Consider the following 16,811-nt stretch of genomic DNA (forward strand, 5'->3'; position numbering starts at 1 on the left):
GTTCTCAAGCCCCGCCTGCCTTTTGGGGAGTCAGTGGAAAGAACCTGGGGGGAAAAATCCTCTTTCTTTGTGGCCTGTAACAACAGAAGGGAATCACTGTGCATGTTCATAAACTATAGGCTATACGTCCCCAGGCTTTTCTTTCTAGACTCTGCCTGCTGGCTGCAGTGAAAATAAAGGACAAAGAGGTCCTACCTAGGAAATGAGAACGCTAACGTTTTGCTCTCTATTTGGGCCACAGTGAATGTTGGCCTATGGGTGTGATGTTCATTTCCTAGGACTGAGGATGGTGATGTACGTGGTTCCGCGCTTTCCCACCCAGCCACTGCCAGCTGATCAGAATCAAAAGCCGCTAGACAGTTTACAGTCTGACGGAAATGCTAGTGATGTAACCGTGAGGGTAACCTGAGTGCTGCTATCGTTCTGTCGGGTAGGCCGGTAGAGGTGAGGTTAAGCGTTACCTGGGAGATGAGTTCTTGTCTCGTGACTTCCACGTGTGCCTGTGTCACGATTACAGGGACGGCGTTAGTCGTTGCTGTAAAAGCAGCCTTAGCGTCAGACTCCAGCGCGTCATGGTTGCCGTGGAGAGGCTGACTTCCCGGACTGTGCCTCTCCATGCTCATCATGTGACTCTGTGTCTCCTTCCGCTTTGTCCCTGCGACAAGTCGTGCCCCACATCACAGCTTTGACCTGCTCACCTCAATGTTTTGTCACAGAGGCATCGCCGAAACAGCACGAAACACAGTTATGTCAAACTTAACTGTACACATTGTTAAAATTTGGCAAAGAATTTGGGCGGTTGGCGAGTGTTTATTCCTCCAGGAGATCGTGACCCTCACGGGCCTTGCTGTTTGGTAGGTTCTGCTGAAACTGCCTCTGCCAGTTCCCTTTGCTTGCACGTGCAAATAACACACAGTTCTCTGGCCAGCCATTTTCTTTTTTTTTTTTTTTTTGAATGTTTATTTTTGAGAGAGTGTGTGTGTGAGCAGGGAGGGGCAGACAGAAGGGGAGAAAGAGAGGATCCCAAGCAGGCTCTGTGCTGTCGGCACGGAGCCTGATGCGGGGCTTGAACCCACAAACTGTGACATGATCTGAGCTGAAACCTAGAGTCGGACGCTCAACCGACTGAAACCCCCCCCCCCACCTTCCCCCAGCCCTTGGCCATTCATTTTCTGTAGCATGCTTTGTACCTGCTGTGGCTGCATTGTAACAGGGCCCGTAATGGGGCTGGTGCAGCTCACACATCCCCCAAATGTGCTTTTATTAAGTGATGCTTTCCTGAGCTCTCTGTCTCTGTTGTCAGTGGACGCGGCACGTGCCTGAGGTTGAATACATCCAGATCCCTTGCCCCGTTTTAAGAAACATAAAAGAGCATTGAGGTTTGTCAGCTATCGTTATTTACAATCCTCAAGTTTAGTTGGCTCTGCCTTCTCTGTCCCCAGGGTTAAGGCTTTTCATATTGTTTTAGTTTTGTTTTCATAATAAGTAGTTCTATTTCTGCTTGTTTTAACGGAGCTTCTGAAAACTGCACTAAAGGTGGTAGTTCGCCGTCCATTTGGGGGCGTCCTTGGAAGATGAGGAGCTGCACCCGGCCGTCAGGGGGCCGTAAGTGAGGCTCAGAGGCAGTATAGCTTTACGTTTTGGGTGTCGTCCTGCCCCACCCACCCCATCGAAGAGCCTCGCAGAGGATTGATGCCCCGGCTACAGCAGGGCCCTTCTTCAGTTGCTCATGTTCTCACACTGACCGAAACCCGCCAGTAAGAGTGATACTCCATCGTAGTATTCGCATATGTGTTGTTCGTAGGCTGTGCCGGGTTGGATATACAAGATACGAAAACCATGTTACGTGTTTCCTGGCAGTTTACTGTTAATTTTGACGATGTATTTGCACACTGACTTCTGAACTTAACTCATTCTGGATAATAAAACAAGGATCAGAACGATGGTAACTAACGTTTATGGAGCACTTACAACGTATGAGATTCTGAGCTGTGCAAGAGGTGAGGCTGTGCTCCCCCTATAGGCCAGACCCCTGAGAAGCCCGTGGCTAAAGCTGAGAAGGCTCACGGTGGTTGTGTGGTCACAGCCAGCCCTGCCGAAGAAGCCTTGGCCTTATCTCCTCACTCTAGGTGCAGGGAGGGGCATTCAGGGGCACCTGGAGGCCGTTGGGAGGGTTTTGGCTCTTCCTCGGGGAGGTGGCAGAGGGCTGGAGGGTCTGGAGCAGGGGCTAGTGTAACCTGACTTTGACACTGATAGGGCCCCACGGGCCGCTGGGCTGGGGGTGGTGGGGGGGCAGGGGAAGACTCCGAGAAAGCGGTGGTCTGGAAGGGAGAGGACTGTCAGCGCCAGTTGGATTCTAGATATATTTTGAAGGTAGAGCTGACGGCCCCATTTGGAGTGGAGAACAGGGAGGAACCCAGCGAGGGATAGCCAAGGTTTCTGGTCTGAGCAGCTGCCAGAATGGAATTTTCGTGTCTGAGGAAAGGAAATCAGGGAAGAAACACTAATCCGTGGGTGGGTGGGTGGGTGGGTGGGTGAGGGTGCGACTAGAGCTTTGAATGTGAGCTCCCAGGGAGGGGGCCAAGTGGAGACTCTGGAAGGCGGCTGGGTGGTTCTGGAGGAGGCTGGACAATAGACTGTTGGCTTGTGCGTGTATCTCGCCCAGACCTGGCGCGCCCCTGTCTCTGGGGCCAGGTGGGAAGCTGCATAAGGAAGACAGTAAGGTGCGGTGAGGCCTGTGGGGCACCGGCCCAGCCCCGCACTAGCTGGTTGCCGCCGTGGCAGATGTGGTCCTGATGGGGCCAGAACTTCTGAGCTCGCTTTAGGAAAGGTGGGAAATTGTGGTTTCTGCAGGAAATTCCTGACTTTTAAATGTCAAGAAGTGAGGGTGGGAGAAAGGCAAGACGGGGGGAGCAGCTGCTATAAAATCTGTGGCTGAGGGGAGTGAAAGGGCAAAACAGAGGCACGTGAGGTGCTGTGGCGTGGGACGTAAAAAGGACCGAGTGCGCGAGGGTGCAGAGGCAGACGGGGGAAGGTACAGAGAATACGGGGCATTGAATAGCCGTGTGCCTGGCTTCAGAAGTAAGTTCTTACAAGCAAAGCCCCCCTCCCCACGCTGCGCCCTTTCCCGATGGCGCGTTTGTCCGTCTCTCTGAGGTGCTCCCGCTGTCCTGAACGTGGACTTGTCCTTCCCGTGCATATCTGTATACTTTCACCAAACACTGCTTCGGGAGCGCACCAGTGGGAGACTTTCACATGTTAACTTTATGTGAGCGGAGCCACACTGCACCTATTTTGCAACTTCTTTTAGTCAACATTTTTGAAGTTTTATCTGTGTTCGATAATGCGATTAACTCCTTTTCACTGCTAAACAGTTGCCCGTTGTAAGACCATATAGCTGTTTATTCTTCTGGCAACGGACCTTTCGATTCTGTCCCGTTTTTGGCTGTTAATAAAGAGTACAGTAGGGAGCACTCTGTACACGTGTCCTTGTGCACACGCAAGGCTTGTCCGGGGAGCACCCTGCATACGTGTGCCCTCATGCACACACAGGGCTTTTCTAGAGGTCGTCCGGGGAGCGCTCTGCACGCACATCCTTGTGCACACATGGCTTTTCTGGAGTTGATATGTGGACGTCAGATTGCTGGATTAGAGTCAGGGTGTTTTAACTGTTTTACCATCACGGGCTTTTATTTGGTGAAAGCTACGGGACTAACCAGAAAGATACACTAACCTGTTGTTACGTGCATTCTTTCCTTATGTGCCCACTCTCGGCCTCTTGAAGAGATCGTGCTTTCTAGCTTAAAAATAACTGTTAAATTCTGTGTTGAGGAACTGGGCTACTCTTGTTAATCGAACCGTGAGGTGTGAGGAATAGTGTATCCGAACATTTGACCCAGAGCCCAACAAGCCTCTGTGCCTGAACCTCCTTCAGGAAGTCTAGTTGCTACCTACCGGAGGAATGTGGGTGTCTGAAGGGAAAAGAAACTGCCGTTTCCAAAGTAAAGTAAGCAACAGAACATTTTTCTACACATAGGGTCTGCCTAAACAAACGAGGTGTGGCGATGGAACAGGAGGGTTGAAGAGCTTTGCTCCAGCTGAAGCGTTCTTTCTTTGTAGACAGTGAGATGGGGGCCCAGAGAAGTCCAATGACTTGTCTGGCGTTTACACGGGACGGCGCGCCTGACGCACCCGGATCACGCACTCCTGGAGTCCCATTGCCCCGCTAAAGACGATACAGAGCACAGTTAACTTTTTTCTCAGGCTTGATTAATCTATTTGATCGTTACTTACAACAGAGGCTGACATCCTCTACTTTCTGTGACAAATAACTGTCTTTTGCCCATCGTTCTAAGAAGATGGAGATCTTGTCCTCCCGGGTATGTGACAATATTTATCCGGTGGCTGTGTCTCTTCTCTCACATCATATTCTAGAGAGCAGCTGTACGTGAGAGCTGGAGGTAGCCAGCGGGTACATTTTTGTAGCTCTTCCTGTGGTCGAGGGCAGGAATCACAGCCTTCATGCGGGTGCCGTGGCAGAAACAGCTTTTCATTTGTTTGGGTTTTTAACATTTTTTAAATCTTCGGCCGTAGGCCAGGGATGTCGGTTCCGCACAGCCCACGCCTCACCCACCACTTCCTGTTGCGCCATGCCCGACCGCCTCACCTGTTCCTCTGACTTCCCTGGCTGCCCAAGGCGTGAGCTCGTGAACGCTGGTGCCGTTCTCCCTTGTCTCCCCTGGTGCTCTTTTGTTTACTGGCTTAACGTTAACTTAGTTCTAAGTTTCAAAAAGGTTTTTAAAATGAAAGTGGCCCTTCACAGTGAATCGTCACCAGTAATCCTGCCTCGGTATCTAGTTGGGTTTCCTCCCACGAATCTTCCAACTCTGCTTTAGAAGTTAAAACCCGAGATCTGAAAAATTGTAAAAGAGCTCCGTGCCCATGCAGGGCGGGTCTGAGCAGAGGAGTGTCGGGCCGTCTGTACCTGGGTTGCTTCCGCATGACAAAATACCCCACAGCTGGGTGACTTACACTAGCCGTCTGGCTCGCTCCCAGTCGTGTGGGTGAGCCAGGGCTCGGCTGGGAGGTTCTTCCGTGGCTGGTCTTGTGTGGGGTCTCACGCTGCTGCAGTCCAGTGGCCCTGGGACTGGAAGATCCAGGCTGCTCTCCTCGTTTGTCTGGCCTCCCGGCGGGGAGGCTGGCTGTGACGGCCGCACGGCCAGCGTAGGTCTGTACGTGCAGGGGGCCCAGGAGTTAGCATTCCAAGAGGGTAGGGGTGGGGGGCCCTGGCTGGCGCCCCACCGTGGCTGGGGCCGGTGCTGGGGCTGCATGCCTGCAGACACGGTTCCCGGCGGCACAGAGTGCTACACTTTTCCATCCTGGTGGGGATGGAGGCAGGAGGGGACACCGGGCTCCCGGGAGGGAGGGTGTGAGATACCTTAATGGAGACGCGGGAGTGAATGAAAGCCCGCGAATTGTCCGAATCGCCGTCCAGCTGCCGCAGCCTTGAGGATGAGGAAGAGACATTCAGGGGACTGGATGACCTCATCACGTTCTGAATGTGATAGTACAAGCGAAGAAGCTCAGCACAAGGGTTGGAAAGTGGAGCGGAGGAAATCCCCCGCGGAATTTGCCACACCACTTTCCGGGTGTGGAAAGCGAGTCTGTGGTGGGTGAACGATTTAGGGAGCGTCACGGGGCGAGCCCTGGGATGGTGTTCAAACCCAGACCTGTTTTGACTCTCACATCACCGTGAGCGGACCGGGCAGCCCGAGGTCCCCGAGTGTCATTGGTTAGTGACCGCAGGCCTGGGGTGGGAGTGTCTGTCCAGCAGTTAGGAAATTCCCAGCTCAAACCATCTGTCCATAAAAGGTGAACCTTTGAGTTGGTTAGAATGGCGACAGAAACCTCTGGACGTGGAGAGGAGAGAGAACGGGGTGGGGGAGTGCGTGCGATTGACTGTGTTTCCTTTATGTTGGCGATGAGGAGGATGGCTGGCGTGGAGAGGGCGGAGACATCCTGAAGATGGGAACCAACGAGAGAATTTGCCGGAAGCAGTGGGACAGTAGCTGCAGAGTCTGACCGAGGCTGGGTCTCCATGGAAAGCCCGGGCCTTTAGCTTTACCCCGAGCTTCTGTGAGAGGGCATGGCCATGTGGGGGCCCCCTTCCCCGGGCAGAATCCAGAGGACTTGGGGTTCTCTGGGTCAGGTTAATTATCTTTCTTACTCCTCCAACCTCAAACTCCAATCAGAGTAAAATTTATTTATTTATTAATGTTCGTTTATTTTTGAGAGAGCACAAGCAGAGGAGGGACGGAGAGAGAGAGGGAGACGCAGAATCGGAAGCAGGCTCTAGGCTGCGAACTGTCAGCACAGAGCCCGATGTGGGGCTCAGACTCATGAATCGTGAGATCACGATCTGAGCCGAAGTCGGACAGTTAACCTGCTGAGCTACCCAGGTGCCCCCAGAGCAGAATTTAAAGGCATTTTAGAAATTGGGAATCCAATAGGGACATTCTGGAAAATGAAAAACATCAACAAAATCTAGAAGTGGCATCGACGTTTAGATGACTGATGTGACGGGCATTCCGATGGGGCCTCACATGTACGTCATCCTTGTTGGGCCTCGAGCCTTTTGAGGGGGAAAGCGTGGTCTCAGGGTCACGGGTAAAGCAGCACGTGGACCCTGCTTCCCAGTGCACCTGTGGCGGGGTGCGAATTCAGACCCAGGCCGGTGGGACGTGGGAGCCCGTTTCTTCTGAGAAGTAGGCGTTACTACAGTGTAAACCCCTAGAGGACAGGGTCCTGCCTGTCCGTGGGTCACGTGGGTCCTGAGCCAGTGATAAAGCAGTGAATGGTCGTGCATTCAGAAACTTGCCAGTCCCCACGTGTGCATCACCAGCTTCCAGATTTGGAGTTCCGGTCCTTGAATTTTAGCTGCTCTTACTGTGCGGGGGGCCTTTTTAGACGCGCTCCTGGGATCCTGGGCCGTACCTGTAGGCAGTGCAGTTAGGAACAGCAGTGTGTGAGCTCGGCGGGAACGGGAGCATCTTGTGCACCTACAGCGTGTTCTCCCTTACAGCCGTCACTAAAACCGGTCTCGTTTACTTTATTTCTTTGGACACCACAGGCTCTCAAGTACCCTTGAGTGCCCTCGTGGACGTGGTGTACTCGTAAAACATCTAACGGCTTATATCAGAATTGGGAAAGTACGCAGAATTTCTCGCCACCGGCTCCAGGTGAACACTGAACAGTACCTGCCGGGAGACGACCGGGGACGAGGCTGCTTTCGGTGGCCCTTTCTGTTCCTCAGTTTTCAGGCCTAGCCCAGCGATCTGATGATTATTTTTCACCTAAGTAGGATGCTGCAGTAGTCGGGGAAAGAGGACAGAACCTGGGGGGTGGAGCGTGCTCGTAGCCGTGTTTGGGAGTAAGCTCCCCGTTTCGTTGCCACGTGGCTAGGAGAGCAGATGCGTATACTTCAAGCTGCCTTACTGTCCAGAGCGAGTAGACTTCACAGATGTGTGGAGGTAATTTCCAAAACAAAGCGTAAAAAAGAAATACTGTGTAGTCACTAGTGAGGAGGATCATTCCGTGTAGAATAGTAAATGGCCGGCCGTCGCAGGGACCTGAGCGAAGTTGAATGGTGATCCCGAGAGGCTCGGCCCTCGGCACTGGAGACTGGCACTAGGTTTAGAAACACAGTGACATAGGCTCGCTGTAGAGAACAGCGTGCAGCGAGCAGCGGGTCAGCTGACACCGGTGTTAGGTTCGTGGTCTGGAGGAAATGGACTAAAACAGCCATATTCATCACACCTTGAACGTTATGGTAAGCAGAGTCTTCCTGATGGAATTATGTGGTCAGAGCAGCGTTTGTGACTAACATTTGCCACGGGTCTTAGGGGTGTTTTTAAGGGAGGGACAGCCCTTCTGTGGCCCATTGCCTGTCGCCCTCTGTCCTGCGTCCCTACTAAAAGCTGTGATATGTCAGGGATAGAGTGTAACTGGCAGCGTCTACAATTAACCATTTTCACTGCGCTGTTGCCTGCTGTTCAGATGGAACTGTGTGGTTTCTTGTTTAGGATGTCTGTAATACTTGTGCTGAGTCATTTTGAGTTCAGTGAATGGGGAACAGTTCTATTTTAGCCCCTCAAGGCCCCATGAGGGCGGCGGGTGGAGCGGAGTCCCGTGCACCTGTCCGGATGGCGCCCACCGGAGAGAGACTCCGTTCCGGTTTAAATAGGACCTTCGACCACTGAGTAAAGGTCCTCGGAAATTCGTCTTCCCTTTTCATACTCTGTGAAGGACTTTTCTTTCTTCCTGTGAGAAATAGAAAAACTTCCAAGTTTCAAAGTCTTCGTAGCCAACGATTATTTGTTTGTGCGTGTTTCCAGCGTCTGTCCCTCCGGGAGCTTTGGCTCTTCTTGTTCCCCTCCCAGTTTCAGGCTCTTCTGTGCCCTGCTCGTGACCTTTAAAAGAAGACAAGGCTCTCTCACTCGCTCAGGGCCGTGGCTCCGAGTGCTTTCTTGTTGCAGCCGTCAGTGTTCACTGGAGAAAAGAACACAATTGCCTTGTTTTCTCTAGACCGTGAGCTCCCAGAGGAGCTGCACGCGATGTTTGTGACTTTCTTCCCCCTCTTTGTACTGAGTCCGGTACGAGATTTCCTCACGCAGATATCAAATATTGTTTTTGATGGTGACCGTTGGCCATACGATGAGCGTTCAGGTCCGTAGGCTGCACCGTGGGTGACATGCCGTACCCCCGGGGAAGACCAGCCATTCTGGGCGGTACATTCATACTTTCACATTTTATCACCAGGTGCCGTTGAATACACTTTACTAGTAAAATATGTGTACTAAATTGGATCAGCAAACCTGTCTGTAGCTTTTCAACTCTTGTGTTGTTTACGTATTGGTAACGCATTTCATTTGGAACGTGGAAGGTTTGTCAGACTTGTATGTGAAAGCAAGGGTGTGCAGACACCTGAGTTTGTATACACCCGTCAGTAAACTAATGTGTGTTTTGTTCTCACGCAGAGCTCTGGCATCGAGACTCTGGTGGAGGAGCTCTGCTCCAGACTGAAAGACCTGCAGAGTAAGCAAGGTGAGCGTAGCCCCTGGAGGGCCTGCACACAGTAGGCTGTTTGCGCCCTGCACACAGCGGGCCGTTCGCACCAGGGCCGCGGGCACCAAGGGAGATGGTCGAGGACACCCTAGGATCGGCCAGAGACAGACAAGAAGAAGAAAGTCTTTGTGTTCAGTGTGTCTCCATGGCAGCATCATGCTGTGTCTTCAGCTCTTAGTGGCTTCTGGGTCACCCTTAGCTGTCCCTTGTCGATAGGTCCCTGCTCTCAGAGGGGTCACTTAATCCACGGGCGCGCTCACGATGAAGGGATGTTTGGTGTCACGTTCACATCAAAATCCAGGGATCGGGATCGGGAGCGATATTTCCTCCTTCCCATCCTTGTCCCCCGTGAATATCTGCCCGTTGACATCAAGGCCTCCGAGGGTGTTGACAGTGATTATTTCAGATTTGACAGGAATTTCTGCCTTGACTCTTGGAGGTTTTTTGGAAGGGCAGTCTTTGAAGCTCGTTAAAGTCTTTTCGACTCGTGAATCCTCACGGCTTCTTGGGCCAACTTTTCTGCAAGCCCTTGGAGTGAAAGCTATGTGTTAAAGTTAAGGGTCTTTGTTTTTCTTGCCCTCTTCATGGCCATTTTGCTGCCCAGTGACCCTTGAGCCTTCCTTCTAAGGGCACAGTTTGTTTGTTTTTAACCTAAGGCAGTAGGTACCATGAGCTAAGCTGAGAGTATAGCCCTTTGCTTCAGTTTTATTGAAACACAGCCCTTGCTCAGAGATGCTGTAAGAGAGCTGATCGTAATGGATTTTCTTAACAGATTCGTATCGGTTGAGAGGAGTCAGTACAAAGTCCTTGAGTGGGGAATTTAGCGAGAAAATAATTTCTGGAATTAAACAGGTGGTCTCTCTGCTTCTGCTGTAATTAATAGGGGACGTCAGTCTGTCAGTCAGGTGCCTCTAGAGCCCTGTGTCAGTGATGAGGCGAACAGCTCTCACCCCTCAGCCCCCCGTCAGTATGGTGAGGCTAGAGAATTGCCTCTGGTGCCGTGAAGAAGTAGATCTTTATTGATAAGAAGGCAAATGGGTATAGAGTTCTTTTCAAGCCACTAAGCCTATATGATTTCCGACTAAAGTTCCTTGAGAAACTTAAAAAAAAAAAAAAAATATATATATATATATATATATCATTTGCTAACTAGATATAAGACCAATCTTTCTGAATTTTTGTTTCATAACAGAAGAGAAGATTCACAAAAAGTTAGAGGGGTCTCCCTCTCCAGAGGCAGAATTATCCCCTACCGCCAAGGACCAAGTGGAAATGTACGTAAGATTGTATTCATTAACAAAATGTGCATGGTTCGAAATCCGACTGATAACTGCTGTGTGCTTTACTGGTTTTGTTTGTTGTCTCGTATTCAGTCTCCCATTTTATAATCCAGGAAACACGTGTTGAGCACTTACTGTGTGCGTGACACGGAGGATTCAGAGGTGAATGAGACGGTCGTGTCCTTGTCATATGTACTGAATCAGGATTTGGGAACCGGGTGAGCGAATGAAACACGGTTGTTACTGACTGTGCACCCAGTGTGCCGTCACACCAGTCCCCGGAGACGGCTGTGAGAAAGTGGGCTCATCCTTGTTCTGCACGCAGGGAAAGCGGGGTTCCACGGCTGCGTACAACGAAGTGTGGGCGAGTCGTTGACCTTGTCAAGCTTGTCTCCTGAAGGTGCTCTGAGTCCTTTGTTTGTAGATGGCCGGTAAAATCAGCTGCTTTATAAGCAGAACTTGCTTATTGTACAGTTTATTTGAATCTTACGAACTTGTAGAACTTCAGGTGAAAATAGCTTTTATTGGTTGATGTGGACGGGTGCTTGCTGTCCAGTGTGGCCACCGTAAGTCACGTGTGGCTGTTTAGCACCTGAAGTGTGGCCACTTCAAATTGAGATGTGCTGTAAATATAGAACTCTCACGAGATTACAAATTTGGTATAAAAAGGAATGTAAAATATTACATTACTATTTTAAAATATCAATTATATGTTGCAAGGATGATGTTGTGGATATATTTGGTTAAGTAAACTACATCATTGGATTCCCTTTCACCTGTGTTTTCTTGCACTTCTAATGTGACTCCTAGGAGGTTAAAAATGCTCTGTGAGGTTCACGATGTATTCCCATTAGACAGCTCTGGTAGAGACTGGAAAGGAGAATCAAACATAGGCCCTTCGAAAACATGGCCTTTTGTCCCCTCACATGTGACCTTGACTGTTGCCTCCAGAGTACGGTGCCCTTGGTAGGCAACCCGACTCTAGATTCTTGCTTTGGCAGTCCGTCTTGTTCTAAGATTTGCCGGGACTACCGGCTTCTTGGCAGATTGGAAAGTCGTCTTCCTTGTTTTCAGGCCCTGCAGAAGCAGGCTCCGTGGCTCTACCTACCCTGCATTTCCAGTAGTCGCTGGCCTCCTCGGGTTTCGTGTGCACACAGGTTCCTGTGCCTCACAAGCGGTACTCCCCAGACTGCGACGTTTCTGGAACGTCAGGGCTCTGCTGTGGTCCACTTTTCCTAATGGTTCTGGGCCGCACCAGCATCCTCTTGCCAGAACACCCGAGTACCCTTCCTCATCCGTGCCGTGTCTGACTTAATGCCGGGCATGGCTCCTGAGAAAATGTAACGGTGACGACAGTCCCATAATATTCCCGCTCCTCTCGTGCATTAATTCCTTTGCTCCTCACAGCTCTGTGAGGCAGTTAAAAGTATTACGTGTGTTTCCTAGGCCGCGGAGACGTTCTGTCACATGCCTGAGGTCACACAGCTAGTCAGGGCAGCGTCAAGGTTCCCAGTCGGGGAGCGTGGCTTCAGAGCTCGTGCGCTCCAGCTTTCAAATTCCTCCCCTCCCCGTGCTCCACAGGGCCTCGGGAGAGAAGTCCCGTGGCCGCCCTTGTACGGCTGAGAATGCGGACGGGACGGACCGCAGATAACGAGCTTCAAGTCACCAGCATAGTAAGTCACGTGAGCGGAGACTCAGATGCAGCTATTTCTTACCAAGAGATGACTTGCTTGCCACTGCATTGTGTTTGTCCTTTGTGACTTCTCAGTTAAGACCTTAAGGGCGAAAACCGTCCTCTTCCCAATATTCTAAATATCCTTCGAGGGCTCGTGTCCGTGCTGGACATAAAGTCGCTCAAGACACGGGACTAAACGTAAGGCGTGTTTTGCTGTGTCGCTCGTTTTTGGCTTTAAAGTTCATGGTTCGTGGGTGACGTCGGTGGTGGCTGTTAAAACGGGAGGCGACGTCGCCTGCTGTGTCTCGTACGTCTGAGTGCCCGCCTTGAAGCCTTCCCTCTGTGTTTCAGGTACTACGAAGCGTTCCCACCGCTGTCCGAGAAGCCGGTCTGCCTGCAGGAGATCATGACCGTGTGGAACAGGTCTAAAGTCTGTTCTTACTCCAGCTCTTCGTCGTCGTCCACGGCGCCCCCCGCCAGCACAGACACGTCCTCCCCCAAAGACTGCAACAGCGAAGGCGAAGCGAGCAAGGAGAGAAGCCGCGAGGCGGGCACCACCGCACACGAGAGAGCCCAGAGCAAGAGCAGAAGCGAGAAGGAGGACAGGTTCGGGCACGGCGCCACGGAAGAGAAGCCCGGCCTGTACAAAAAGCAGGTCCGGCACAAACCTGAGGGACGGATTCGCCCTCGCTCGTGGTCCTCCGGCTCGAGTGAAGCGGGCTCAAGTTCGAGCGGTCCTCGCGGAGAACTAAAAGCCTCCGTGAAGTGCGTGAAAGTCCGACACAAGACGCGAGAAGTTCGGAACAAGAAGGGGCGGAACGGGCCGGGCAGGCTGTCGCTGAAGCCCGGCGACAAGGCCGAGCGGGCCGTCCACGCCGCCGGCAGCAGCAGCAGCGGCAGCGGGGGTGGCGGCGGCTCCGTCAAGCCGCTGTGCCGGCGCGGGAAGAGGCCCCTGAAGGACCCGGGGAGGAGAGACCCCGGGAGCGCCGAAGGAAGAGACCCGTCCCTGGAGAGCAGAAACGACAGGGAGTACAAGGAGGAGCCGCTGTGGTACACGGAGCCGATTGCCGAGTATTTCGTTCCTCTGAGCAGGAAAAGCAAGCTAGAGACCACCTACCGAAACAGACCGGATGCGAGCGACCTGCCGTCGGAGGCGGTGGACGAGTTGTCAGAGTCCGTGCACGGTCTTTGTATCAGCAACAATAATATGCATAAAACATACCTCGCAGCAGGTACTTTCATTGATGGTCATTTTGTAGAAATGCCTGCGGTCATCAATGAGGACGTTGACCTCACTGGGACCTCGTTCTGTCCTCTCCCGGAGGACAACAAATATCTGGATGGTATTCATCTGTCAGAATTAACACACTTCTATGAAGTGGACATTGATCAATCCATGTTGGATCCTGGTGCCTCAGAAACCACGCAAGGAGAAAGTCGGATCTTGAATATGATTCGACAAAAAAGCAAAGAGAAAACCGATTTTGAGGCAGAATGTTGCATAGTGTTAGATGGAATGGAGTTGCAAGGGGAACGTGCAATATGGACAGATTCTACCAGCTCCGTGGGCGCCGAGGGCTTATTCCTGCAAGACCTCGGCAATCTGGCTCAGTTCTGGGAGTGCTGTTCATCCAGCTCGGGCGATGCCGACGGGGAGAGTTTTGGGGGGGATTCTCCAATCAGACTCTCCCCGATCTTGGACAGCACGGCGCTCAACCCACATTTGCTTGCTGGCAATCAGGAGCTCTTTTCAGATATTAATGAAGGATCTGGTATAAACTCTTGTTTTTCAGTGTTTGAAGTGCAATGCAGTAATTCTGTTTTACCGTTTTCTTTTGAAACACTCAACTTGGGGAATGAAAATACAGATTCTAGTGCTAATATGCTTGGGAAAACACAGTCTAGATTGCTAATATGGACCAAAAATAGTGCCTTTGAAGAAAACGAACACTGTTCTAATCTCTCAACAAGAACTTGTAGCCCATGGTCCCATTCGGAAGAGACGCGTTCAGACAACGAGACGTTAAATATTCAGTTTGAAGAGTCCACGCAGTTTAACGCAGAAGATATGAATTATGTGGTTCCTAGAGTCTCGTCAAATTATGTAGATGAAGAACTCCTAGATTTCCTGCAAGACGAAACTTGCCAGCAAAACAGTAGAACGTTGGGAGAAATTCCCACCTTAGTCTTCAAACAAACATCGAAGCTAGAATCTGTCTGCGGTATTCAGCTGGAACAAAAGACGGAACCCAAGACCTTGGAAACTGCGCGAGGCTGTGGCGAGAGCGGTCCACGTGGAGGCGGTTACAGCTCAGGGGTCATTAAAGACATTTGGACACAGATGGCAGACGGGGGTTCTGTCGCTACGGCGGACGTGGAGCGAACGGACGAGGAGTTGTTCCCGACAGATGTCAACAACTACTGCTGCTGCCTGGACGCCGAGGCCGAGGCGGAGACCCTCCGGGAGCCCAGCAAGGCCGTGCAGAGGTCGGAGTACCGTCTGTGGGAGGGCCAGAAGGAGAGCCCGGAGAAGCGAGCTTTCGCGTCCGGGGAGCTGTCGAAGGTGGACGGTGGCGACTACACGACACCCTCGAAACCTTGGGACGTGGCCCAGGACAAAGAGAACACCTTCATTCTCGGAGGAGTTTACGGAGAACTCAAGACCTTCAGCAGCGACGGGGAGTGGGCGGTCGTCCCGCCCGGTCCCACGAAAGGAAGCCTGCTGCAGTGTGCGGCCTCTGACGTGGTGACCATAGCAGGTACGGATGTCTTCATGACCCCGGGAAACAGTTTCGCTCCCGGTCACAGGCAGTTGTGGAAACCCTTCGTGTCGTTTGAGCAGAACGATCCGCCGAGGAGTGGGGAAAATGGATTAAATAAGGGATTTTCTTTTATCTTCCATGAAGACTTACTAGGAGCTTGTGGTAACTTTCAGGTTGAGGATCCTGGGCTTGAATATTCCTTCTCTTCCTTTGACTTAAGCAATCCGTTCTCACAAGTCCTTCACGTGGAGTGTTCATTCGAACCCGAAGGGATTGCCTCTTTCAGCCCCAGTTTTAAGCCGAAATCCATCCTGTGCTCTGATTCGGACGGCGAAGTTTTTCACCCCAGGATATGTGGCGTCGACAGAACACAGTACAGGGCCATTCGGATCTCTCCGAGGACTCACTTCCGCCCCATTTCTGCGTCCGAGCTGTCCCCAGGAGGAGGAAGTGAGTCGGAATTTGAATCTGAGAAAGAGGAAGCAAATATCCCCGTTCCTTCTCAAGCCGATGCGTTTGAAGATCCACAGGCAGATCTCCAGCCGCTGGAAGAAGATGCGGAGAAAGAAGGCCATTACTATGGAAAATCAGAGCTCGAGTCTGGAAAATTCCTTCCCAGGTTAAAAAAGTCTGGCATGGAAAAGAGCGCTCAGACATCGCTGGATTCTCAGGAGGAATCAGCCGGGATCCTGCCAGCGGGGAAGCGGAATCAGTGTTTGGAGTGTAGCATGAACGAATCTCCGGAAATTGCTTTAGAAAGCTCAGAAGCAAATTGTAAAATAATGGCACAATGCGAGGAAGAAATTAATAATTTCTGCAGTTGCAAAGCAGGTTGTCAGTTTCCTGCTTATGAAGATAATCCAGTTTCTGCGGGACAGCTGGGAGAGGTAGGTGTGTGCGCGCGTGGCTACGTGGTGAAAGCTGTGCATTGGGCTTGAGTGTAAGCACGGCCGTATCGGGCGGTGAGGGATAGGGTTCAGTTGTTGGGAAATCAGCTTGAATGTCTTAAAACTTACGTTCTCATGACTTTACGTAAGGACTTAAGGTGCATTTGATGGTTATAACTTTGAGCCAGACAGGAGACGTCTTCTGCAGAGGAAAGACATTTTTAAATCACAGGATAGGAGCTTCTCGAGTGTTGTCTTGGTCTGCACGTACCGTGCATCAGGCAGAACCTCATCCTTCATCCTCAAGCGTTCCAGACTGGGAAGGTGATGGATCGGGAAGTGGCTCCGAACTCCGCAGAAGGCCCTTTGCCCTTTGCCCTTTGCCCTTTGGAAGCCGAAGCGGACGGTTTCCGAGCGAGCAAGCGAGCCCGCCCGCCCGAGGGCCTCCGAGAGGCTGATCGGTTTGAAACTGAGTTTCACACGTAAAATAAACCACGTCTATGTCGAGTGCTCTCGCGTGGATTGTGGTACGCGTGAAAACCAGCCCACGGTCCAGATGTGGCAGAAGGGCTTCCGCAGAACCACGATGACGTTCCTCGCTTTGTACCAAGTACATACTCCTCGAGCTGTGTGGATTGCGTGTTGAGTCTGTCAGACGAGGTTCGTTAGTAGTAGTCGTTCTGTGAATGGGAGTCACGATCCCCTTTGTTCCCGAGAAGTGGTTCGAGGTTCAGTTGAGTGCGCTAGAAATCACACTTGAGGTAATAACCTGTTTCACAACAAAGCACAGTGATCTGCCTGTTTCCCAACCGTTATTTGGCCGTGCCTGGCCTTTTTCCAGGAGCAGCTTATTAAAAAGATAGTTGGAGGTGTTTACAAGTCCTGCCGCGAGTGGCCAGAGAGCCACTAGATGTCCTACCTGCCATCTGTCCCCGTGCCCGCTCCACCCACCCCTTCTGTGTCTAAATCCTACCTGTACCCCCCTGTACCAAGAGGCTCTCCAGACCCTACCGCCTTTTGACCCGCTCCCTGATTTCCTTCCCTCTCTCCTTCTCCACCCCCACCAGCATCGGAAGTAATTTCT

At 51.7% G+C, this 16,811-nt stretch overlaps 1 protein-coding gene across 6 annotated transcripts in view; it reads left to right on the forward strand.

Annotated features, from left to right (window-relative positions):
• The window catches only part of KIAA0232 (KIAA0232 ortholog), a 94,495-nt gene that overhangs the window by 55,062 nt on the left and 22,622 nt on the right, over positions 1–16,811 (forward strand). For all 6 annotated transcript variants that reach the window (XM_043573025.1, XM_043573028.1, XM_043573026.1 and 3 more), the window contains 3 exons: positions 9,036–9,102; positions 10,316–10,397; positions 12,430–15,727. In XM_043573025.1, coding sequence (XP_043428960.1) covers positions 9,036–9,102; positions 10,316–10,397; positions 12,430–15,727 — 3,447 coding nt within the window. The remainder of the gene's footprint in view (positions 1–9,035; positions 9,103–10,315; positions 10,398–12,429; positions 15,728–16,811) is intronic.

The sequence above is a fragment of the Prionailurus bengalensis genome, chromosome B1 (assembly GCF_016509475.1).
Source record: "Prionailurus bengalensis isolate Pbe53 chromosome B1, Fcat_Pben_1.1_paternal_pri, whole genome shotgun sequence".
Taxonomy (NCBI): Eukaryota; Metazoa; Chordata; class Mammalia; order Carnivora; family Felidae; genus Prionailurus; species Prionailurus bengalensis.